The 26,746-nt window shown below is 37.9% G+C and overlaps 1 protein-coding gene across 1 annotated transcript in view; it reads left to right on the top strand.

The window, feature by feature from the left end:
• tanc1b (tetratricopeptide repeat, ankyrin repeat and coiled-coil containing 1b) overlaps positions 1-26,746 on the top strand; it is a 196,495-nt gene that overhangs the window by 17,945 nt on the left and 151,804 nt on the right. The window contains exon 2 of the mRNA XM_082174598.1: positions 3,907-3,996. Coding sequence (XP_082030724.1) covers positions 3,939-3,996 — 58 coding nt within the window. The 5' untranslated portion in view covers positions 3,907-3,938. The remainder of the gene's footprint in view (positions 1-3,906; positions 3,997-26,746) is intronic.

Raw genomic sequence — 26,746 nt, 5'->3', positions numbered from 1 at the left:
GCATCATCCTGGTACCAAGTTAGACAAAATACTTACCTGAGTAATAGGTACATATAACTGTAATGAGCTACCATTATTTTCCTTTTATTATAGTTATGGCTTTATTGTCATTATTATATTGTCCAAGTACCATTTCTTTCGTTAAAGTGTTATTTTATTTGTGTCTATATAAATAAATACAATAAAACCAAAAAATGAACTATATATATATAGGCTATATATAGATCAAATAGTGTCTTAAGCAGGGCTTGACATTAACTTTTTGAGGAACTTGTCCTTCGGACAAGTACATTTATGTTTCACTTGTCCATGCACAAAAGTCACTTGTCCGGGTAAAGATTTATAATTTTATAATTGATTTTTTTGTGTTTTGCTAATGCAGAATTCGGGATTTTGGATTTTGCCACTTTCTACCCGGCAGAGGCTGATTTACCGTGGGATACTTTAAAACGTGTAGCTACTTTACATCTGAACATTAGCTAATATTTAACTATGTACATTTAACCAATACAAATGCTGTTAATGCTTGTTTACAGTCCACGGCTGCTAACGTCACTTGTCAGCCGGGTTGGGTTGCCCCCCCGACAGACGCCACAGAACATTACTCCGTCTTCATAAATAACCCAGTCGAATTCATCTTTCCATTTGGTTACAAATTTTCGTTCCCGTTTTAATTCGTATGGTGCTGTTGGTGTAAGCCTGTAAGGTGACTTGTTTTTGGAGCTTTTCCTGGCGCTTGGCTGGGCTGCGGAGCCTGAAGAAACATCACTCTCCACTCCAGTCTCCACCACTGTTCTTTGAGGCAGGTAAAAAGGTTTAAACTTGGACCGGCTCCTGATTGGCCAATCAAAGCATTCTGAGTTGGACGCTGGTTCGACGGATTGCGGGGAAAAAAGTGTGTTCGTTTCAAATCGGTAAAATTAAATCTGTAAAATAGACGTAATGAGTGGCACATAACGTGAAGTAACATGGCATTTTATTTTGTTTGAAATTTAACTTGTCCAGTTGGACAACTAAAATTTTACTCTTCCACTTGTCCTACAAAAAAATTAAGCGGACAAGCCTTAATGTCGAGCCCTGCTTAAGCATTATTTCTTTCTACTATAACATTGCCCAGCGATTGAAATTGATGATAATGATGTGTTGCACACACCTGATGTATTTGTGTTCGGTCACCTTCCTGTTTAATTTAAACAAACTAACAGCAAGACGCACCCTGAGTGAAGTTTACAGCGCAGAAACAGTCCAACTGGATAAATAGACGTGCTGTAATGTGTTTGACCTGTGCTGCTAACTCTGAGAGGTGAAGGAACCTCGGCGCTATCATGACCAGTGGCACGAGAAGCCCAAGTTCAGCCGTTTAGCATCAATTAGATGTGGAATGCTGGGAATCCAACAGCTTGTTTTCCGGAATAACAAGATAGCAGAGCAGAGCCGCTCTGTGCAAATATTGAAGAATTCTTTCCATGCCGGCCCACCGGCGATCACGCGTTGGAGTGGGTGGACTGTGGGAAAAATCTTGCCAAACAGAGAAATAAAATATACAAGGAGCAATTAGATTATGCTCTTTTTTTATATTCTTTATTTCCCTAGGATATTTATACATTTGTAAAACTATGAGCTCTTTTGGCCCTCTTAAAACACTCTAGTTTATTTGATTTGTCTAATAATAACGTAAATGCATCACACAAGAATTTTATCAATTTTGCCTTTAGTTGGTTCAGAAAAGTGATGGTTTTAGAACACAATGTCTTTTCTATCACATCTGAAATGAGCATTTTGCGCTGAAATTGGCATTTGATCAAAATATTCTGTTCATAGCCTAAGTGATGTTTACTAGTGCTGTCAAACGATTAAAATATTTAATCGCGATTAATCGCGTTAATGTCAAAGTTAACTCGCAATTAATCGCACATTTTTATCTATTCTAAATGTCCCTTGATTTCTTTTTGTCCCATTATCTTTTCTCATTTTAATGCTCTTATCAACATGGAAAAGTGGATCGGCTTGCTTTGTGCAAATGTTTTTTTTATTGAAAACAACATGGGCATATACTGTTCAATTTCACACTAACATTCTCACTCGGAGCAAATAATCCGTCAGAGAATTCGCATCAGCTGTGTGTGTGCTTGGCCATCCAGTGGTGTTTCAGACTGGACGTGCTGCGATGATCGCTCAGTTCACAACCACAGAACACACAGATCACTTTGATCTTGTCAATGGAACCATTTGGCAACTTTTTAAAAGTAAACTTTCCATTCAGAATCTTATTGGCATCCATAGAGAGCCTAAGTCCCTCCCCTCCGCTTCCGGCTCATGGGACCTTATTTCGGAAAAAATATGTATGGTAGTCAATGGCGAGAGACAACTTATCTTTTTATTCCGTCTGAACTGTGCCCTGAATTACGCATATGATGTTTGTCAATTTAAAAGTTAATTATGAAAGTCAAGAAGCAGTTTGTCATAAAACATTTCGTTTTATGTGAAAATCGCTCAATGAACTACATCTCTCGTCTCGCACTGTGTACGTATGTGTGCAGTCTGGTACCAAACACTCAGGCATGACGGCGTAACGTTACGATTATAACTTAAGTCGTATAACGTAAGACTATAGAAAAAATGACAGACGTTAGCTTCAGTAAAGTTAGCTTCATTCATTGAGAGAAAAGGTATGACGTCACATGTGCGCCTTTTGGGTTTGTAGTCTTTGTAATTACGTATTTTCACAGTCTTATACCTCAACAGTTTTACATCAAACTGCGACTTTCTTGACTTTAAAATGTATCTTTTAAATTGACAAACATCATATGTGTAATTCAGGGCACAATTCAAACGAGATCAAAATATTTGTTGTCTCTCGCCATTGACTACCATTCAATATTTTTCCGAAATAAGGTCCCATGGTGGTCCACCGGAAGGGGAGGGACTTAGGCTCTCTATTTCGGCGTCTCACGCTCGCCATTCACTCAAAACGTAACGTTAGCCTACTACTCTTCGGCCGGTTTTGCAAACCCAAACAAGTGTGTGCACTCGGCGTGCCTGTTGTTTTGTTTCCGGTCTAGCTAGATCCGGTGTGGTGTTGTAGTTTTTCTAACGTTACTAGTAGCAAACAGCATGTGAAAAAAACGACAAAGTTTGCTAGGCCAAAAAGAACGTTAATCGCGCGCTAAAACAATGTACAGCGTTAAAATGGGTTTGTGTTAACGCCGTTAATAACGCGTTTAACTGACAGCACTAATGTTTACCTTGTTTTTTTGTTTTTTTACACTATACACATCTTATATTTCATCTCAGACTCTTTTCTGACACTTGTCTTCTTGGAAAACAAGTACACTAACATTTAAGAAAACATTTAGTGGCAGAATTTTTGGTGTACATTTTTTGTCAGCATTTTCACACAACAATTGCTGAGGTTCAATGTTTAAGTTTATTTCATTGTTTAGATTATTGTAGTTTTAAAATGTTAGTAATTCATATTTTAATGATAGGTAGTAGCAAACGTAAACAATAAAGGCATGGTATTTTTTTTAAGTCAATGTGGCACTTTTCACAAATCAATTTCAAAGCAGAAAATTGTGATGTTAATCGTTAATGTTTATTATATGTATTCATGCCTTACAGTCACATTCAACAGATTACAGCTGGGTGATAATATAGTTTACGTTTTCCGATGATACAAGCAATGTGACCTCCATTAAAGAAAGTGTAAATCTCTTCGCTTTAATAAAAATCAACGCCCCTGGGATATTAAAGAGCATGTAGTCAAAGAATGTATTTCTAAGGTCTCTTTTGCAAAATTTTCTCTAGGGTGGAGTGTAACTCTAGACTGTAAGATCTTCTGAATGTACCAAACCAACTGTGTACAAACCTGCTGCTTCATGTGAAAAATCTCTCGTGTTTCCACAGCTTAATCGTGAAGGGATTCCTGGAGTCACGCCATGTTCAAGGCCGTGCTGAAGAAGAGCAGAGACGGTGGGAAAAACAAGAAGGATGCAGGTATGAAAACTAATTATGATATTTTTTAGGGTCAAATCAAGGAATGCCTCGTTTCCTGCAGCTTTTTGACAGTGATGTCTTACTTTTGAATGAGTCAAATTGCAGCTAATATGTTGATTCATACAAAATAAAAGCCCATCAGAAGATCGTAGACTTGTAAATATGTACTAATTGAAGGCGGTACATGAACAAGATTGCTTCAGGATGCCTGATGATGTAATGTGAGCAATATGCATCAGAGATCTGTCAACATGAACCGGATCAAAGTGTGGGATTTATTCACTGGGATTTATGATTGTGGTTTCTGGTTTATGTCACTGTTGTGGAAACAAGTGTGCAGGAGCTCCGAACGCTCTGGGAGAATTAAGGAGGTGCGTGTATGTGTGTGCACTTGAATTCCCTGGGATAATGGGATGTTGCTATGGAAATATTTATAGTGATTTTGCTTCAACGTAACAGCAAAAAATTAAGATAGAAACCCCAAACCCAAAAGTAGTTGTGCTCTAAAACCTAGTTAGCTGCCTCGATGTTTTCCTGAAGATCATGTGCTGTCATGTACACATCACTGTCTGTGCTTTAAACTACTGACATTGACAAATCATCATGGGGCCTTTGAAACCTCATAAGACATCGTTACAATGAATTCCCTGAAATGTTGTTTTCAGTTGTACGAACATGTTCATCATGCATGAATCATGTTTTACACACCCGTTTTTTTCTTTCTTGATGTCTCTGCATCAGTGAAAACACTTGTAGTTGTTGCTGTGATCATCCAGTAAAACAAAAAATACAGTATTTTGGTGCAAATTCATCTGTCATTTGGTAGAAGCTCATCAAATTAGACGGATCTGAACCCGGACAGGTTGTTTGATGTTCTCGCAGCTCATGGTACTATTACATTTTAAGCACATTCATTTACTTTTGTTCATTATGCTATTTTGATGTTGCCTCAAATCCAGTGTAAATTCCAGGCTCTGAAACAAAAACATATTTTCTTTTATCTAGTGTAGGTTTGTTCATGTTGGTGTCTGTCTAATTTGACTAGATTCTCCCAAGTAACAGATGAATTTGCGAGTATTCATTGAAAATGCAGCTGTTGACGTTTGCATTTTATTCTTTTCATTTAGCTTTCAGTGTGAGGATTTAATATGACTAGTCTAGACTTGTTATTTTGTTCCTTTGTTGCTGTATTTGTTGTCATCCCTTTAGATTTAGAGCTCAGCTTATTACGCCAGACAGCCCACTTCGTCTCTCAGCCGGAAATGCTTCATGAAGTCACAGGTCTGGGTCTATCCGTTTCCTCTCTTTCTTTCTCCTGTTCATGATCCCACTGGGACGGTTCCCGTCGTTCCTTCCCTGCTGTTGTCTTGAATAAGGAATGACATGTTTTGTCAGCTCTTGATGTGGTGGATGCTGGAATCGCTTTGCTTGTCATGTCATTTGATGACGTCCCGGTGGGGAATTAGTGGCATACTTTTTTACATCCAGGCCGGCTGGGAAATGTGGACTGCAAACTCGAGATGAATAGCAGCACATGTTGTCGACGCTTTACTGAATATCATATTGCCGTTCTGAAAGGCTTTAGAGCTCAGATTCAGTCTTGAGTTACTGATGCCTTCACACTACCTTAGAATGCTGAGTAGGGCTTGACAATGAAGGTGGCTCGCGGCCAGTGTAAGAGAGGATCGGACCTGTTGACGGATCCATCACTTGTGCCAGTGCTGAACTCATGCTGTCAGTAAGCAAACCGAGATGCAAACGAGTGAGAGAACGTGCACACAGACTGCATTCTGGTTTTCAAATTGTGACTGTTTAATGATTAATTTTGCCGCTGTATATACAGGGCCTAAAATTAACACTCGCAAGTTTACTCGCGAGTAAATGAAACGGTTGTCACTCGCCAGTTGGCCGGTAAAATTTTTATAATGCATGGACATGCAAAAATATCCATGAAGCCAGCACTTCATCATCACTAAAGTTTAAGCCTTGACAATATTCAAGAAGACTCAAAAGGGAGCTCATTTCGTTACTCGCGCACTGTGTGGAAAGTTTTGGATGCACAAACATCTGAAGTGCTCGCCCAGAAAGAAAAAAAAACAAGTATCCTAGTTAGAGCTGTCACTTTTTATTCGATATTCGAATATGCATTCGAACATGACGTGAAATATCCGAAATCAAACTATAAATAAACTATCTGGTTTTTAAAGTTCCATGTTTTGCGCATTTTTAACAGTCTATGAATAGACCGTTTGTTTTTTATTTTATTGTTTGCCATCTCATCCAGTAGCGGCCGCTCTAAACATATTGTAGCGTAGGCCAATGACCAAATCAAGCGAATAATAGCCAATAGCCAGCCTGTTTTAAAAATGGAAGATAACGACAAGACTAAAGAGACTGCGCTGTAATTCCTGCACACACACACACACACACACACACACACACGACCCACAGAAAAGACGCGTGTCAGTATCGAGTTCTCTTTCGGGCTTGAACAAACCATAACACACACATTATGCCAAATGTCAGTTTTGTCGAGTAAGAGCAGTCTTAAATTATTTAAATAAAGTCTTAAATGAACGTAGAGATTTGTGAGAGAATGGGACGCCTGTCAGATCGCGTCTCTATCAGCAGCGGCTGGTCTTAAAGTGTCCTTAATGTTAATAAAAGAACAAAGGTAAGAGAGTAAATTACTCACTCAGACCCGGCGCCAGGAGGATTATTATACCGGTGGCCTAATAATCATGAATGCACTCCGCTATCTTTAACACATCTCCGGCGAACGGCTTTTTCACGCAAAAGAAAAACTCTTCATGAAGCGCAGTGAAATTCAGCGACCAAGTGGCGTTTCCTGATGGATCGAGGTTTTGTAGATATTCGAATATATTCTAATACATTGCTTGATATTTGATATCCGTTCGAATTAGATTTTTCTCAAAAGTGACAGCCCTAATCCTAGTAAACATAGTTGGTTAGGTCTTAAGGCGAGACACGGCAGGCAAAAACATCGATTTTTCATGCAGTGGTCAGTTTTGAGATTTTGGCCGAGTTTACTCCTTCAATATGTATTATTTCAAGCTGCTATAAAGAAAACGCTGAAAATATACATTACAATGTTTATTTTATTACATTTTGTTTACTTGCGGCAGTAAGTTTGTCCCGAATTTACCAGGAAGTTAGTATTCCATCGCGACATGCCGAGATCCGTCTGTTCACTGAAGTCTGTCATGTCCGGGATCGTTGTAAAGCTCTGATTCTCATGCACAACGCTATGTAAACCAAATATGGGCATTTCCTTTCTATCAGTAACCAATCGTGAATGTCCAAAGGGGGATTTAAAGCTAACGACGAAATCTCATTTAGAACTATTAAATCTTTAACTGCCGTTTTCTCAAAATAATTTTTTTGCGTTTTTTTGTCATTCTCCAGTAGAAACATCTCAGCCTATGTAGCACCTATGTACACCAAACTTTCCAGTTATACACTTAGCATTATTCTGAAGATCTGTTCAGAGGGATTTGTTAATAAATCATTCCTGGCCTGATTTATGTGACATTTTAATAAAAAAAAAATGTCGAAAATCGATATTTTAAGGCTATGGACAGTATATTTTGATTTCCTAGGTAATGAAAGCATATATCCTGAAATCCCTCTGAACATATTTTTTCATCTTGTGTGTAATCAAAATGAAAAAATAATTTTGCTTCTGGCTTTATCAAATTTTCAGATATATCTACTGAAAAAATATGCAAAATTGCACATATTTAATGAGATAATACCTAATTTGCATAATTAAACATAAAAATTTCAAAAACTTGTAATACATTTTTCTTATGAACTTGTGTAAGTAACGAACTGAGGAAGTTTCATGGTGATATCTATTATTTTAAAATGTTACCCTATTCACCTGTAGTGTCTCGCCTTAAGTGAACGTAACAAGTTGAGAAAGTAAATGCATGTGTACAGAATCAGTATATTTAGATCATAGACTGTAAAAAATATGGACAAAGCGTCTGTGACGTCACCCATAGACTTTCTGAAGAACGGGTTTGAAGCCGTTTATGGGGGGTATGGGCGGCGCCATCTTGGAAAATCTTGGGAAACCCTAACCCCGCCCACCTTCTGACGCAGCGCGCGTCACTCAGCTCGCTCTGCTACTTCGGTTATCTCTGTGTATATTTTAGGCAACGAAATATGTTATAAAACACCATACTAACTCTTTTCGTTTTCATTTAAAGAAATCTTAAACATTATAGCCACACAAATGTGGTTCAGGCAACGCGTATTGATTATATTCACTGCACATAACGTTTGCCTATTTATAACAAAACGAAATATAAAACACAAACCTGCCTCTTTTCGTTTTAAATATAATATAAAAATATTAAACATTTTAATATGGTCCAGGCAATATGTGCATTTGTACTAAACAACAGATGTTTCAGTAAACAACATTACAGATCATATTCGTTGTATTAAAATTTAAAATGACAAAACTCAACCCAGTCTAACCATACAACGGTACAAGTTAAATATAGGTTATAAAGTTATGAAACTTCCCCTCAGCCAAAACGATTGCCCAGGGAACAAATTATAGATTCACGAGACCAAAAATCGCCCGTTAGATATAGACAAGACGAATTATATCTCATGTTTAACCACTACAGAGACGCCAGAGTCCGCGGCAAACCTCAAAACGTCTAGCCGATGAAAGGCTGCTCCAGGCGGGGTACATCGCGCCGAGCGCCCGGTCATCGCTGGATCTCACAACTGGATACAATTTTCATAAATCTTTATAAATAAACCACAGATTTGAGCTTTAAACAACTACATTCTCGCCTGAAAAACTCTTAAAATTACATTTCATGATACAGAAACAGTAGTATTATATGTCAACTGTATTAAAAAATGGCGCTTCTTATGTTGTCATTCTCCGTGGCGCTGCCTTTCAGCTGTCAATCAAGCTGTCAATCAAAGTTAACCACGCCCTTATTGTCATACATTTTATATCTAAATACTATCTAAACTAACGAGTTAGAAAAAAATTCACTACCCTCGCCGTTGTCAGGCACTCGGAACCTATCGAAAAATCCAAATAAAAGTCCATGGGACCAACCTGTAAAAACATGATTTTATGCTGTGAAAACGGACATTTTAACATTATGGACATTTGCTCCCTTTTGGGACCTTCCCCTAGCGGATTTTCGATGTATTGCAGTTTTTCGCACTTCCGGGTAGGCTTCATTTTTCAGATCAGAATGTTGCCCCTTGATTTAGATCCATGCATTCACTCTTAAAGTGACAGTAGCCTAATATTCCTGCTGCCGGCTGTTTTTAATGTTAATCAAACAAAAAGGACAAAGAAAAAAATCACTCACGGCTCTTGAGTGTTTTACTTAGGGATGCACCAATGTGAACATTTTAATTGATGCCGATAACCGATAATTCTTTATATTTGAAAGTCGATAATCGATATATTGGCTGATAAATCTAAATCCAAATTTTTATATAATTTTTGAAAGCCTAATTACAAAAACAAAAGTCTCACCATTAAAAGCCATGTCCCAAGCACACAATGTTCTCCTTATAATTTTATGTAGCCTATATGACAGACTTACGCTGAAAATGTTGCACTGAACTCTATTTTCCTTTTTTTTTAAAGAGATTTCAATCATATTTCAAGCAATTCAAAACCATCATTGCAAACAGTGTGCATCTGAAGTGTCTCAGCTGAAGGACATAATCCATTTTTTATCACCTTTAAAATATCGGCCAAAATTTCTTGTACTGGCCGATATATCGGTGCATCCCTAGTTTTACTCTCTTTCTCTCTCTCTCTCTCTATGATAAAGTGAATCAAATCACACAATCACCGAGATTTGAATTAAATCTAATAACCCAGCTGTCCCTGTAAAGAAGTTTAACTCAGTTCAGAACATGCTATGAAGAATTCATGAAACCTTGTCAATCAATATCATTGTAATTTTTTTTTCCAGCTGAGGTACGACAAACATTGACAGCCAATCAGAATCCATCTTGCTTTAAAGTGCTCGAGCATATTCAACTCTCTTAGAATAAACAGAATGACATGGTGTGCTGGTGTGGACGCCAATATAGTTATTTATAGTTGTTATAGTTATAGGTAGTTGATCAATATGAGGTTTCCTAGAAGACTGCACACTTTTTGGAACAGCTTTTGTGTCTGGGATGTGCCATTAAATTGCTGTCTAGTTAATCTAGGTTTTGGAAGAGATCTCAAACAGAGCTCTTGACTAATGTGCCTCTTAGGTTTAGAAGTTTGTGTCTGTGGAATATTGACTTAGTATTGTCTGCCTTGTCCTTAAATGTTACGGGCCCTTGGTGATTTGTAACAGTAATGAGTAAAGGAGAAAGCCCTGATCTTTTTTTAACTACACGGTAGAGGAGCAAATGTTGTCGGTTTGGCCTGCAGCGGCTCTCCAGGGAGTTTGAAAGGGATCATGGAAACTCTTCCCTGATGCCAAAGACCACAGCCATTATCCCACACAATCTCCAATCTCAAAATCAGCCCTTCAATCTATTTTTTTTCCTCCCTCTCTGACTTCTCCAAAACCCAGTGAGCTTCCCTATACGTCGGCCACATTTTAAGGAATCATAGGCACACTCCCAACATTGAATGACTATTCAAAAAAGCATGCAGCTTTATTTATCATCACATCCTTTCGGGGAAGTTGACAATCCCATAATGGACTGGAACAAACTCTATACATCATAAACTTCACCCAAATATAAGGCAAAAGAGTATTGATAAACCGTAGCTCAGTCTTATAAAGAATAATTTTAGTAAATAATTTGTGTGTTTAATAAGAGTATTGCGTTGTCAACTGTCTTATTTTGGTATTATTTATATACTATTACAGTTTTTTTTAACAATATTTTGAATTAGCTTTTTTTTATATTTTCAGATTTCATTTTATAGTTTAATTATAGTTGATTTTTTTGGAAATATTGTTGTGTTTTGTCACTTATTATGATTATTATTTTGTTTAAATATTACTATTTAGGTTTACTTTATTTTTTATTTCATTTTTAGTAAAAATTGTAGTGCTTAAACTTATTTCAGTCGAGTTTTCAATGCGCTTCATGCTTATGTATAGCATTCCAGATCGGTCACTTATAAGGTCAGTAGGTGTGTGTGTGAGTGTGTGTGTGTGTGCAGGTTTTATTTTTTCCAGTCTAGCTGGCGTGAACATGATCATGCATTTTTCTTTGCACATGCTTGAGGTCGCCTTTTCCATTTTGACCCACACCACATCGAAGGGCTTTCCACACATCTGACACATGTCTGTGGTTTTGACTTTTTCATCCTGTTTTTTAAAGTATTCCGGTTGTGGCTTTGAGTTTTAAAGGTGTTCGGAGTCTTTGATCAGCTCTCTGGCTTGTAAAGGTCACATTTCCAGCCGTCGTCACTGTTCTTAATGATTTTGAGCTACTGAATGGGTTACGATGGTCTTGTTAAATTAGACCCAAGGATTCATTTGTGGTGTTTTCTGAGTAATAGTATTGCTAGGGGCCTATGAAATCGGTTTTATTTCCCCCCCAATTACATTACCCCAATTCTGTGCGTTTCATTTTTGGGGGGGATTCTGTGTTTTATTTAATACATATTTATCACCAAAAATGGATATAATCATTTGAATGAATTAATAAATCTATTAAAATGTAATCAAATTAAAATATAACAGTTCCTTTACAACTCAACAATGCATTTTCTTTGTGCCTCACAGCAGAAGTTTACTGTATAAATAAACATGGATGAAAATGATCTCTTAATATTATCTTTTGTTGTGATATTCCTTAAAAAATGATGTTTTAATATTGTAAATTTGTATTATTATTATTTTGCAAAGTAAATTTTTACTATACAATAGTAATATATATCTCTGTTATACATTTCAAACAACTTCAAGTTGTTTGTGGTGATTTGTAATAAGTCCTGATTTTAATAATTGTACTTTTGATTGTCATCTCATCCATAATTTTCCAAATTCTGTGACATTCCATATTCTACTATAAATTCCATTTTTATGACTGAATTCCACATTTTCCACATCGCAGAAATCATAGGGCACTATATTTCTCATACTTAAGAGTTAATGACATGATATTAAAGTTGAGTTTGTGTGTTGTCCTCCAGATTTGAATGACCACTCACATCATGTGGTTTGCATGGTCAAGCATCACTCACAATATTTCTTTGATATTTGAAGTATGTGATGGTCTTTTTGCATCAAAATGTCCACTCTTAATCTTGATCTGGGACTTGCTTCACAGATGTGCTTCAGTTACTGCAGTGCACCATGGGAAGAGACAGTTTTACGAGCCCACGAAGGAAACACTTTGAGGTCTGTTCACCTGCGATGCCTCGTAATCTCCAGGTTCACATCTGAACACAACATTGACATTTTAAGTTCATTATAGCAGATCGGTTTCACCCGAGGCATTTTGCGGGACCACAACCAAACCTCTGCCCTTTGACCTCGTAAACTATTGGAAGGACTTTCAGTGTGCTTTAACAAGGGCATGGTGACTTGTATTTCTGATTTGACTGCATTCATTTGAGTTTGTAATAGAAATTCAGCCACAGTCAGAGAAAATGCGAAAATATTGAGATATATATTGAATATTGCAAATCAAATCGTTATTTATTTTTTTTCATTTAATTTTTTTTTTTTTTTTGTCTTGATACATCTATGATCTAGAAGCTCTAATGTCCAAGTCCAGCTTGTTTTTGAGTTTGCATTGAATTGAATCGTGTCCCATCACTGCACTAAAACATCATTTATCATGCCACTTTAATCATGCCTTTGTGTTAAAATTGTTATGGCTGCACAATGCTGATTCTTTTTTACATTTTGTCCCCAAACTATAGCTAAGGTCTCTACACACTGGCTTCTTCACTCAACACATGCTTTGAAAACCGCCCATTAATAATCAGATTAGAAACACAGGATATAAAAACTGAGACTCGCGCACACACATAATCAGAATCATCAGTGAGTTGTGGACCTGTGCTTCTACTCTGCGTATGTGGATGTGTGTGTGTTAGTGCAATGACCTTACACAAACGATCACAAGGACACGTGAACTATTGATCAGTGTGTGTTTGAAGTTTCCCGGTAACGGCATTGAGGAGCTGAGGAATGCAGGACTGAGTAAATGTTATTATCAGCAGAAAATGTGGTCCGAGTATCCTAGTGAAGAGCTTCTTCGTTTTAATCACTGTCTGTACAAAACCGAAAACCTTTGTGTGTTTTCCACAGCAGGAGGACGGTCATAAATTAGGAGCATGACAGTGTTTAGCCGTTTCTGTCTAGCAGTGACCTTTGGTGACCTGAATGCAGTCTGTGGGCGCTTCACCAGCACTGTTGTTTCAGCTGTGTGTGTGTTTGAGCGTGTGTGTGTGTGTAGTTGGTAGCTTTTGTTTGAGTGGACACAGTTGGCTGCGGTCAGATTGGTTGGATTGTGGCCGAACTACTGAGGGTCTGGAACGCACCGCTTTCTTTGAAGTTCTCAGGTTGTTCTGGTTTTGCCAAGGAGAGTGAGGGTAATTTAAGCTCTGTAAAATGGACCGGATATGTTGTATATATTAGTGGAGAGACTTCAATATTTGATATTTCTGATGCTGCTCTGCTTCCTTTGTTGTTAGGATCACAAAAAGTTACATTTTAGGCTAGTTTGCCATGCTAACAGCGCTCATCAATGTCAAAATGACTGAGATGGCCAATCAAATCAAAGAAGGCGGGGCTTAGTGTTCACAGAAGACGAGTGTGAATTCCAACACTACGCTTTTAGAGTGTGTGGTAAGATGTGAGTAGCTAAACATTTAATATTTGACAACAGTTTTACAATAGAAATGTTCAGTGACCAACAGTAATGATGCAAACTACGCAACCCTTTTTTTTTTTTTTAAGTCACCGTTTTGAATTGTAAATATGCTATTATTTACATGATTCATTTAATTCATAACTGAATGTGCATGAACTGATATTGCATAATGCATATACTAGTTCATGAAAGCTAGCTAATACATCCTTGTTAACAAATGGGACTTGCAAAGTGTTACCTATGAAATTTACATATGTTTTTAGGTTATAGCTAAAAAAACTTTAATGTTTAAATTATTTTTAAATTGTAGAACTTCTCATTTTAATATATTCATATTTATATATTTATTTCATATAGCACATTTCAGTTCAGCACTGTTTTACTTGGAGTGTTATGTTTTTTTTTTTTTATATCCAGTATCCATTTAAAAAATATCGGTTGATTAATCGGTTATCGGCACGAACGGTCAAACCTAAATATCGGTATCGGTAAAATCGGTCGACCTCTAGTTTAAATTGATTACTTCATAACTATAATAGACTTTTACTATACTTTTTTTTATTGTCTGGAATGTAATGAGAAATATTTCAATTTCATTGTAGTAAATTCATGTTGAAATCTCTGATATTTTATTGCAGATTTTTGTATTTTAGCTAGTGATGCACCGAAATTAATTCTTTACTAAAACACTGAAAACCGAAACCTAAAATAACTTTATTTAATATTAAATAACATAAATAATAATAAATAATAACTTTATTTAATAATATTTTTATTTTATTTTATTTTAATGATCAATAATTAATCAGCCCTCAAACAAAAAGTTGTATATAAACATTTAAATTTGCACATTTTAATGAGAGAGTTATGTTTCTACTCCAGTTTATTTGTTGTTGTGTCTGTAATAAAACTATTCCTGGTTGCTGAAATTGTTGAGATCTTTCCTGCTTCTTGATGGATGCTGACATGGTGGTTTCTGTGAAATCTACAGCTTTTTCTCTCATCACGTTCTCATCTAACATCATCTAATTCTCGTCTAAACACAAGAAGTTTTCTCCGAATAGTTGAGATTCCAGGTCAGCCTGTGGACAGGATATTAATTTCCCTTGAAACATTCTTCAAGCACTTTTACTCAGGAGTCTCATATCTTTGTTTTCCATGTGAGAGCTGAAACCTGAAGCCTGAATCTCTCTGGTCCGTTCGGGCTATGCTCTAATCATCTCTGGGCCCATTGATGGGGGATCAGACTCGCCAGTTAGTGAAATATTAAGCAGGCAAGGAAAACCAAACTATTTGAAATCTTGCTTCCTTTCCCAGAAATATTTTGTCAAAAACATCAGGGATGGTTGGTAGGAATGTGCGATATGAATACCGTAATAGCACAATTGTTGTTTTAATGATGTGGATGTTGATATTATAAAGTATGTCACTCACTCTGCAAAAAAACAAACAAAAATGCCCTGAGAGAGTGCACGTCGCTTTCGCTACATGATGTAGCCATGCAAATGCAGTTAGAATGACCCCAAAATGCCCAAGAAATGCCCCTTTTTGTCTTATATTTCTATACGATATGCAGATATGCGGTTTTTCCTGAATATCTGCACAATTGCAAATGTGATACTGATTCAGTCCAATAAACAATAAGTTAATATTGTGAGTTACATTTTTAGTCTGTTTTTGCTCTATTTCGCCAAAAAAACAGCTCCAAACCCAGCAAATTACCTTTACCCGCAGTATAAACAGTATAGATAAAATCTGCATATGGGAATGCATATGCATTTGGCATATAGCATCTTAGTTCTAGCATAATTTTGTTAAGTTTAGCAAAGCATTTCAAGATAGTTATGTGTATTCTGCTGGTTGACATGAAAGTGTGTTTGACTGTAGCCTTGATTTTACCCAAGATATTTCAGGACCTGAATGTTTTTTTTCTTTACACCTGACCATCCCCTGTTATTCAGACCACTGATCCAAGGATAATAAAGAGAAACCTCCTGGAAAATTCCACCCGTGATGTTTTTACCCAGCTGTGGCCTTTAACATCATGCTGTACCTGTATCTCGTCTGCGTCAGAGTGGTTTTCAGAGGCGGTTTGTTGACAGATATGGACATGTCTGCACGGACAGGTGTGTTTTAAACCCCCTAAACCACACTGGCCCCGTTCATAAGACCCCAGATGACCTGAGGGACCAGTGAGGACCACAGGTGATAGACAGCTGGACCAGCCTTCCCATAATGCCCTGCTTACATTTACCATCTAGTACCTACATTTACATTTAATAATTTAGCAGACGCTTTTATCCAAAGCGACTTACAACTGAGGAGAGCAATAGAAGCAGTCAAACCAACAATAGGGCAACAATATGCAAGTGATGTGACCAGTCCCAGTTAGTCTAGCACAGTACACAGTTAAAAAAAATAAAAAGATATTAGGGGTGTAACTATATGTCGTGTCACAATATATCGCAATACAAAAATGCAACTGTATAGTTCACACAAAATAAAAATGACTGTTTACAAAGTTTACAAAGTTTTAGTGTCAGTACTACATTAAACTACTACTATATAATGTATAATAATGTAATGAGGGAATATTTGTGGGTCCTGATAATGCCAAATGTCTGATGTTACCAGTAAAAAGTTTAAATATATTATTACTTTAAATATATCTAGTCAGTGACAGAGTGCAAGCATATTTGTCTAAAGTAATTCTGTATTTTCAGCTTCAGAATTATGAATATTTTCAGTGTCTCTATTGTCCTGTGCTTTGGGTTTCCAACACCAAGTCCAAGCCTGTTCATTTACACCCACAATGTAATACCAAATTTAGCATTTAAATCAACAGTAAAAAAAAAAAAATTGTTTTGCAAATGTATCGCAATAGTATCGTATTGTGAGTTCAGTATCGCGATATGTGGGTATCGTTACACCCCTAATGCCTGGTTCAGATTACACGATTTTAGCCTGATTTTGGCACGATCCATTTGACGTAGGGTGTCGTGGGGATTCGTAAACGACAACGGGCGTCGGGACGCAAGATTCGATTGTTTCATCTCGTATAGTGTGTCATAGTGGGCGACAACCTACGTCGTGTCTGCAGTGCTTCACGACATCACGATAATAAGACTAGCATGTTTGATTTTTGTGAGTGAGTGAGTGAGTGAGTGAGTGAGTGAGTGAGTGAGTGAGTGAGTGAGTGAGTGAGTGAGTGAGTGAGTGAGTGAGTGAGTGAGTGAGTGAGTGAGCGCGTGAGCGAGTGAGCGAGTGAGTGCGTGCGCGAGTGCGCACGTGAGTGAGTGAGCGAGTGAGTGAGTGAGTGAGTGAGCGAGTGAGCGAGTGAGCGAGTGAGCGAGTGAGCGCGTGAGTGAGCGCGCGAGTGAGTGCGCACGTGAGTGAGTGAGTGCGCGAGCGCGTGTATGTGAGCGAGCGCGTGTATGTGAGCGAGTGTGTGTGTGTGCGCGCGTGCGTGCGTGCGCGAGTGAGTGAGTGAGTGAGTGAGTGAGTGAGTGAGTGAGTGAGTGAGTGAGTGAGTGAGTGTGCGCGCGAGTGAGTGAGTGAGTGAGTGTGCGCACGCGAGTGAGTGAGTGTGCGCGCGCGAGCGAGTGAGTGAGTGAGTGTGTGCGCGCGAGTGAGCGCGTGAATGTGTGTGTGTGTGTGAGACGGCATGCGATGACTGGTCGGAAAGACATGTTTCTTGTCCACGACACGAAAAGATTTTAGGAGTCAAAATCGTGTAATCTGACAGAGTGACTATCGTAACAGACAAAAAAATTGTGTAATCTGAACCAGGCATAATAGATATAGAATAGTAAGTGTTAGTATAAATGGATCAAGTGTTTCTTGAAAATGGCCAAAGGCTCAGCCCGCTCGGGTTGAGTTAGGCAGGTCTTCCCACCAGCAGAGAACAGTCCACATAAAGGTCTGTGGAAGTGATTTTGTGCCTCTTTGGGATGATGGCATCACAAATTTCTGGATGGCACGTAAATCTGAAGTAATGAGTTTAGGTAAAAGGGGAGCAGAGCCAGTGGTTGTTCTGTAGGCAAACGTCAGTGACTTGAATTTGATGTGAGTGGCTATTGGCAACCATTGCAAGTTTATGAGAGGTATGACGTGTGTTCTCTTCGGTTCATTAAAGAATTGGATCAGTTCTGGATCAGTTGCAGAGGTTTGACAGTGATGCTGGAAGGCCTGCCAAGAGTGCATTACAATAGTCCAGTCTGGAGAGAACAAGAGCTTGGACAAGGAGTTGTGTAGCATATAGGAAGGGCCTGATCATCCTGATGTTGTATAAGGCAAATCTGCAGGACCGGACCGTTCTAGCAATGTGGTCAATCACAAAGGTTCCTAGTTATGGTTGAAGAAACCTAACTGAATGGAGAAGTTGCGTTGAAGTGTTGACCACAAGCAGTTCGGAGGCCGGTTGCATAAACCGCTAACACCTAACTACACGCGACGCGCGATAAAAGGTATATTTTCCATGTTGATCAGAGTGTTTGTCCTATCCAGCCGCGACGGCGACACGATTCAATTTTAGAAACTGTTTCTATTTTTCTGCGGCGTCGCACTGGAACAACAAACACAAAGTGTGGCAATGATAATCTCAGGTACTGTTAATGAGCTTTATTTAATGTTAAAAGCGTGTAATGTGACTTTGAATATCATTTAGTGCTCCAGCTTTGTAGCTGATAATTCACCTCAGATCTTGAAATTAAACAAATGGAAACAAGAACGTTCAAACTGTGAACAAACAATTTTATTATTTGACAAAGATTGTTTTAGTAACTATGTATTTTTAATAATGTTTAAATGGTGTAATATTTGTGAATTTGATTATGCTCTACTTATCCGTTTTCTTGCGAGTGCCGTCAAGATTACTCTCTGGTGCCATGCACTCGCCGCGAGACTCCGCCCACATGCTGTTCTGATTGGCTGTGGGTTTTGATTTGATTTTGACGCATCTCGCAGTCGAGTCTAGTGTGAACAGACACATTATTTGTCGCTGGAATCTTATCGCATCGCATCTGGTTAGGTCACGGTGTAAGACTAGTCTTACAAATTAGACATACATGCTTTTTCTTTAAGACCGTTTATAACTTTTTCAAATTAGTAACATAAAAATGTACATTGGCCTAATCTTATACCAAAAAGTAAGACTGGTTGCCCCTTGACTAACAGTTAGTGGGTCATACTAGATCTTAAGACACTGTCTTAACATAATAGCTATGTTATGCAACTGGTCCCTTTGTTTTCGCAGGGTTGAGTTGAAGGTTGTGGTCCTTCATCCAGCAATAAATGTCTGTCAGGCAGGCCGATATACGAGCAGGTACCGTCGGCTCATCTGGCTGGAATGACAGATCTTAGTGATGTCATGTAGATGGAGAAGAGAAGTGGTTTTATCCCGACTACCCCGATAGTAGAATATGCCCGTGCACAAAATGCAACTGGATTTTTCCGCCAAACTTCGGCAAATCTTGTGATGCATGCAATCCAGTCCCATTGGACCATGCCACTTATGTGTGCATTAATATGCACCGACGGCCAATGAATGACTATGAAAGAGAGTGAAAGAATTAAAAGGAAAGGTGAGAGGTTGTAAGTGAGTTTGCCGGCTGTTGCCTGCCAAGGTCTTGTAAACAGACGTCGTGAGTGTGTCCCTGACTCATGTCCATTCCCATGGAGCTGTTATTCTGCTTGTCTGGTAATGTGAGAGCTGGGTTGGGACACGTGAGGACACACCTGAACACCCAGACCTCAAAGACACTGTGTGTGTGTGTGTGTGTGTGTGTGTGTGCGGTTACAGCAACGCCCAGCTAATAGCTGCCTCTTGGGTGTTCAGAGGCTTCTGGTTCTCGAGCAGGTCTTCCTCAAATGATTTCTTTGTCTATTTTTAACCTTTGTTTTCTCAGAGCTCAGTGTGACTGGAGTGAACCACGCAATGGTAGAGATTCTTCTATGCCATTTATACTGCGGTATCCACAACGTTTTTATTTAAAAAAATGTGACACTAAGCAGAAACTACCAGTGTACTTCCAGGCTCTTCCAGTGTAGACGGCTTTATTGCATGAAACTGATGTAGTTGTGACGATGCACGGTGTAAATGCAGAGATGACATGGGCATATGAATATCTAATGTTTTTACATCTGCTTAACATGTCAAATCAAGTCTAGCCACCTTTATTGATATAGCGCTTTAAACAATACAGTTTGTTTAAAAGCAGCTTAACAGTGATAACAGGAAGCTAATTCACTGATGCAAACAGAGTTCAGTTCTGCTGTACAGCAGATGTAAAAGAAAAGTGTGTCATAGTTCATCTGAAGTCAGTTCAGTGTTGATTCAGTTCCGTTGTAAAGATTATCAATTATTAAATTAGTTCATCTATAAAGAAGTTCTGCAGAAAACAGTGATGTCATCGTCCAGCTCAGTTCAGTTCTTATCTGATAGTGTCAGTACAGTCAAATCAATGATATTGTTAAATATAAAGTGTCCCCAACTAAGCAAGCCAGAGGCGATGTGGCTTATTCAATCCGAATGTAGTGTCTAAACTAGTTATATCTTTAGTTTTAACACTTTGTGTCTTCTGAATTTTGAACGCATTGATGGCTATCATTCAGTAGAGAATAAATAATGTGATCTTTTGCTTTGAGTCCATCAAGTTCCAAATAATATGAGTATATAAGTATTAAATTAATAATGGATTTGCTTATTTAATATAAAACATTTTAAGTTGTAAATATTTGAGTTTTTCAACACTACATGCCTGCAGTGAAATACTGTATAGTAGGGCTGTCACTTTTTATTTGATATTCGATTATGCATTCGAAAATGACGTGAAATATCCGTAATCGAACTATAAATAAACTATCCGGTTTTTAAAGTGCCATGTGTAGCGCATTTTTTAAAGTCTTTATTTTATTGTTTGCCATCTCATCCAGTAGCAGGTGCTCTAAACGTATTGTAGCGTAGGCCAATGACCAAATCAAGCGAATAATAGCCAATAGCCAGCTTGTTTTGAAAATGGAAGATAACGCACAGAACGGCGAGCCTGAGCGGACAATTACGACCCCAACTCATCTAAAAAGTTAGCCTGGGAAAACCCAGACTACTTCCGGCGAATTTTAATTCTCTCTCCTGGATAGTCTGGAGAAGAGCCCATTCAAACTCATTTCTGTGCCGCCGAAATCGCGGCACCAATCAGAAACGTTTGGGGAGGGATTTACATGATGACGACAGCGCAGCGACGCTGAAGGAGATTTCGTTACAAAGATGGATGCCGCCGTGCAACATCACTCGTTCGAATCAGTTATCGCGTCTGTTTTGAGCGATTTAAACTTACCGTTTTCGTTTAAACCGGAGCAAAGAACAACACTCGAAGCATACGTCATCTCCTTCATCGATCTGATCGCAAAGACCCGCCCTCCTTAGTTACTGTCGCTATGCCCAACAAGCTACGCTGCTCTCACGCCACACCATGTTCTCACGCAGTGAAAAATACATCGCGGAGCAGAGAGGAGACTGACAACACGCTGACAGACAGGACAGACCAGGTTACTTTTCTGTTACTTTTGATATTAAACATATTAAACAAAGTCTCACCTTTAAAATTTGGTCATTTTTTTAAAAGAAATTGAAACGATACATACCGTTTTGTGGCTCTTTAATGTGTCTGACAGATCGCTGTAGAGTATCAGTTAAAGCTGCTCGTGAACCAATCATCTCTTCCTTCTAGTTCATTTATAGCATCAAATAAACATGAATGAACATGGGAAGGATTGTTGTTTTAACCGCGGAAAGACGTCAGTACACTCCGTTATTCATGTTCAAATCTGCTATCTCTCCAAAGAGTATAGAAGTTACTTCTATACTCTTTGATCTCTCCTGACTGCTTTGTCGGACAAAATGGCGGATGGCGGATTATGATTGGTTAGATCGCCTGTCAATCAAGCTCCCTGCGAAGGGAGCTACGTCGGTTGGTGACGCCCCTTTGGAAATGAATTGTCTACATAGCTTCCCCAGACCCTACACTCAGTTTCAACTGAGAAGGGTCTGGTTTTAACCAGGCTACTAAAAAGTAGCCTGTTACAAAACCTATGTTACTACTTTTTAGTGTCTGGAAATATTTTGGGTTCTACACCGTTAAAGATAAGGTAGTTTGCCGAATTTGCAAAAAACGGTTTACCTACGCATCCTCGACATCCAATCTTCGCGCTCACCTGTCAAGTTACCATCCAAATGAGGCAGCGGAGTCAGAGACAGAGCAGACGGCCAGAGCATCGCCAGGCGTCCAACATCGTATCCAACTTTCCTGCACAACCGGTCGGCACCTTTTTTTCCATGTAGCCTAATTTTGTGATTGGCTATATAGATTAAGTTGATAACCTGCTGTTTCAAACATTAAGTCAAAAATGTTTTTTTTTCGAGTTCTGTTTATGACTGTCAGACTATTAATACATTTGTGATTGAATGTCCGTTATGGTGGGTTTTTTTTTCCGTAGATATTCGAATATATTGCTTGATATTTGATATCCGTCCGAATTAGATTTTTCTCAAAAGTGACAGCCCAACTGTATAGTAACGCATTACTTACTCTAAATGAGAGGTGTTATCAAAGATCTGTAAAAATGACAGAAAATCACATGAATGTTGAATGTTTGTCTTCAGTAGAAAACATCACATGCTTTAAAAAGTGTGCAGAACAAATGCTCACTTCTACTGTTGCAGTAAGTAAAAAACTTAAACTTCTAACAGTAAAAACCATTTCTGTGTATGTAACTGTACAAACCTTCCCCAAAAAGCACTTTCTTTGTTTTTAATCTCTTTCAAATTGACAAGACAATACGGCATCCTATATTCTTACATACAAGAAAACATAACCAAGAGCTGACCTGGCATTTTTAAGCTCTTAATCTTTTTTATTTATTTATTTTTTATTCTAATAAATTGTATTTATTCTAATTTATTTTTTATTTTTTAAGCTCTGATAATTACCATCCATGTTTATTACCATCCATGTTTATTATTATTTTTTTGCCCACCTTTATCATGACCATTTCTATTCTATTTATGATCATTAGAATTAAATGGGCTATTTTTATTATTATTTTTCTTAAATTTTTTAACCAACATTTTGTTTTTATAACCATTTTCCATTCTTTTTCTAATCATTAGAATTAAACGGGTATATTTACTACGGTATCTGTTTGATTTCTGTGTGTAAACGGCCTCACGTTGTGACAGATTCATGATGTACTCGTGTAAATGTTGGCAGACCTCTGGTTATATGTTCAAATGTTATTGCCAGCCACACGTCAGAAGGTTTTGGGAAATTTTGGAACGTGGCGTTTGAGCAGGAAAATTGAATTTCTCATGTCACGAGCCTTTTAAATCTTATTACCTTCTGTAAGATGAAATATTGCTGTTTTCTCTGTCAGAGATTAATGCATTGGGGAAGAAATCTGGCAGGTAGCCGTCACACCTCGAGACAAAATCAACAGTGGGAGCGCAGAGATAATGACAGGATTCACTACAACACATTAACATGCCACAGCATTCAATTTCCTTTTGCATAATGATCACAGATCTCATTTCAAAACTTTTTTTTTAATACTGCACTGAACCGACAGAGTGATGTCACAGTCAAACAACAGACCAAGTCTACTCAGGTGTTGTTTTAAAAAATTTTTTTTTTTTTTTTTTAACATCATACAGTCAAGCTTTTTTGGGAGTAAATGAGCTAAACATTTATATTTTTTGATGTTGGTCAGACAGTCTCTTCCTGTCTAATCCTTTCTATATATATATACATACATACATACATACATACATACATGCACACATGCATACATACATACATACATACATACATACACACCAGTGATGCGCGGGTCAATGTATAAACAACCCGGACCCGACCGACGTTTTCAACTAACCCGCCCGCAACTCGGACCGCAAAAAAAAAGAAAGAAAATATTGTAGCCTACCCGACCCGCTTCCTGACCCGCATTTTTTAAAAGTAGGCTAGTAAATGCATAGCAAGAAATACACATGACAAAGCCAGCACTTTGGTCATTATCTTTCATTATTTCGGCAACTTTGCTCTTTCTGTTTGTGTATTTGCGGAGCTTCCACTTCCCAGTCTTCACCTTTTCTCTTGCCGCCTCCATCTCTACCTGCAGACTGAGCTCGTGCGTCATCTTCGCGCCAGTTATTCAGCCAATAAAGTGTAGGCCTATGTATTTCATAGAAAATTGCATGTGAGCGGAGTGGAGCGGGAGCAAGCGGGCGGATCTTGGACAGAACGCAGAGCGGCATTTTTAAAAGGATGGAGCGTCGCCCTATTTCCCGCTCCAATTTCGCTCCGCGCACACCAAGATTCTGAAGCATGCTCAGTCAAGCCTGACTCAGTCTACTGTTGATGACTGCAAGATGGATTCTATTTTCAGTCAAAACTCGGCTCAATAATGGAGTTCAAAAAGTAGGCTACTTCAAAAAGGAAAATAAGAAGTCATACAGGTGTAAAACTAACTATTATGTGGTAGAAGAAAACGACATCGTTTCAGTCAGTAGGCCTAAAGATTAATTTTGGAATCTAAAAAGACACATCTCTCGAAAACATGCAGTGTGATATGTGAACACGCTGGGAAGAAAGCAAAAGGTTAGCAAATTGAATACGGTAACTTAAAGTGTAGCCTAAATTAAATACAGCGTAAAATGCAAACAATTGATACAAGCCCATTTAAATTTTAATCCTGCGCGCTGCGCACAAGTTCAGTTATAAGAATGTTGTCCTAATAGTTAATTTAGCCTAGGCCTACTTTTAAAACGTTTATGTATATTTATTTTATATTTTTGTTTATATAAATTTTATTTATATTATTAGGCCCATTTATTCGTTTTATTTTACAGCAGTTTGTGTGTACAATGGATATAAGCCCATTTAAATTTTAATCGTGCGCGTTGCACAAAAGTTAACTTATCAAAATTCTGGCCTAATAGTAATTTTTTTATGTAGGCTATATTTTTGTTTATATAATTGTTATTCATATTTATATTATTAGGCCCATTTATTCGTTTTATTTTACAGCAGTTTGTGTGTACAATGGATATAAGCCCATTTAAATTTTAATCGTGCGCGTTGCACAAAAGTTAACTTATCAAAATTCTGGCCTAATAGTAAAATTTTTATGTAGGCTATATTTTTGTTTATATAATTGTTATTCATATTATTAGGCCCATTTATTCGTTTAATTTTACAGGACTTTGTGTAGGCTATATTCCTTCTTACATAGGCCTAATTTGCCATTTGAAATAAAACATTTCTATTTGAAAAATGTTGTTGTTGCTCATTAGTTCTTTAGGAGGTAAGGCTGTGGTCTAAGCTACAGTGATATAGGCTACATGTAGATTTTTTTTCCCCTTTTTGGAGCGAGCGGGGGGCGATTTGAGTGGAGCGCGGATCAAACTGCGTTGAGCGCTGAGCGATAATGAGCGGAGCGGCCTGATGTAGCTTTGAGCGGGGGAGCGGAGGGGTGGACAGTTCCGTGAGCGATGAGCGAAGATTCTCACCGCTCCACTCCGCTTATGCTCTCTATACTACTATATAAATTACAAAGGTTTAATTGGCATCTTTATTTCAAACGACCCGACCGACCGCGACCCGAATATCATTAAAAATATTTTTGGATGACTCGTAACCGCGGGTAACCGCGGGTGACCGCAGGCACCCGCTCATTTCGGATCAACCCGCGCATCACTGATACACACATGCATACATACATGCATACATACATGCACACATGCATACATACATACATACATACATACATGCACACATACATACATACATACATACACACATGCATACATACATACATACATACATGCACACATGCATACATACATACATACATACATACATACATACATACATACATACATACATACATACATACATACATACATGCACACATACATACATACATACATACACACATGCATACATACATACATACATACATGCACACATACATACATACATACATACACACATGCATACATACATACATACATACATGCACACATGCATACATACATACATACATACATACATACATACACACATGCATACATACATACATACATACATACATGCACACATACATACATACATACATACACACATGCATACATACATACATACATACATGCACACATGCATACATACATACATACATACATACATACATACATACATACATACATACATACATACATACATACACACACAGGGCCTGAATTTCATTTTGGAAAATGGGGGGGAAATCCCCCCTTAGGTGATTCTTGTGGGGGGGGATTTTTAATTTGAGGGGGGAGTTTAGACTTTTTTTTTATTACATTTATCTCGCCTAAATGTATGCTCACTCATTGCATTTTTTACAATGGGGTAATTTTGTTCTTAAGAATTTACACAACACAAGGAAGCTTGATTTCAATCTTTGAATTAAATTGAAAAAAGTAGCACAAATAAATACAATAGAATAAAGATACCAATAAAGAGAAAAGTTTTTGCTTAGGTCTAACACTAGTATTCAGAAATACTACAGAGACTGAATAAAGTAATCAATTGTAAAATAACACAGAGTAGTATTTAGTCCTGACTAAATTAAATACATAGGCTATTAATCCTGATTCCTTAAAATGAAAGCTATGTTTTGTTGTTTTGACAACCAAATTAATGACAGACACATATGTCTGCTGTCCCTTTAAGAGCTAGTGCACGGATCCTGTGTTCATACGGTCACGTGCGATTTATGCTTGAGACATAACCGACTGTGTTTAGAGGATACTCACCAAGACCAAACATTGACATAATTTTCGCATGTTTTTGAC

Source organism: Leuciscus leuciscus (assembly GCF_965113295.1).
Source record: "Leuciscus leuciscus genome assembly, chromosome: 7".
NCBI classification, from domain to species: domain Eukaryota; kingdom Metazoa; phylum Chordata; class Actinopteri; order Cypriniformes; family Leuciscidae; genus Leuciscus; species Leuciscus leuciscus.
Note: the sequence above shows the minus strand (reverse complement) of the source record. Positions and strands in the feature narration are given on the sequence as shown.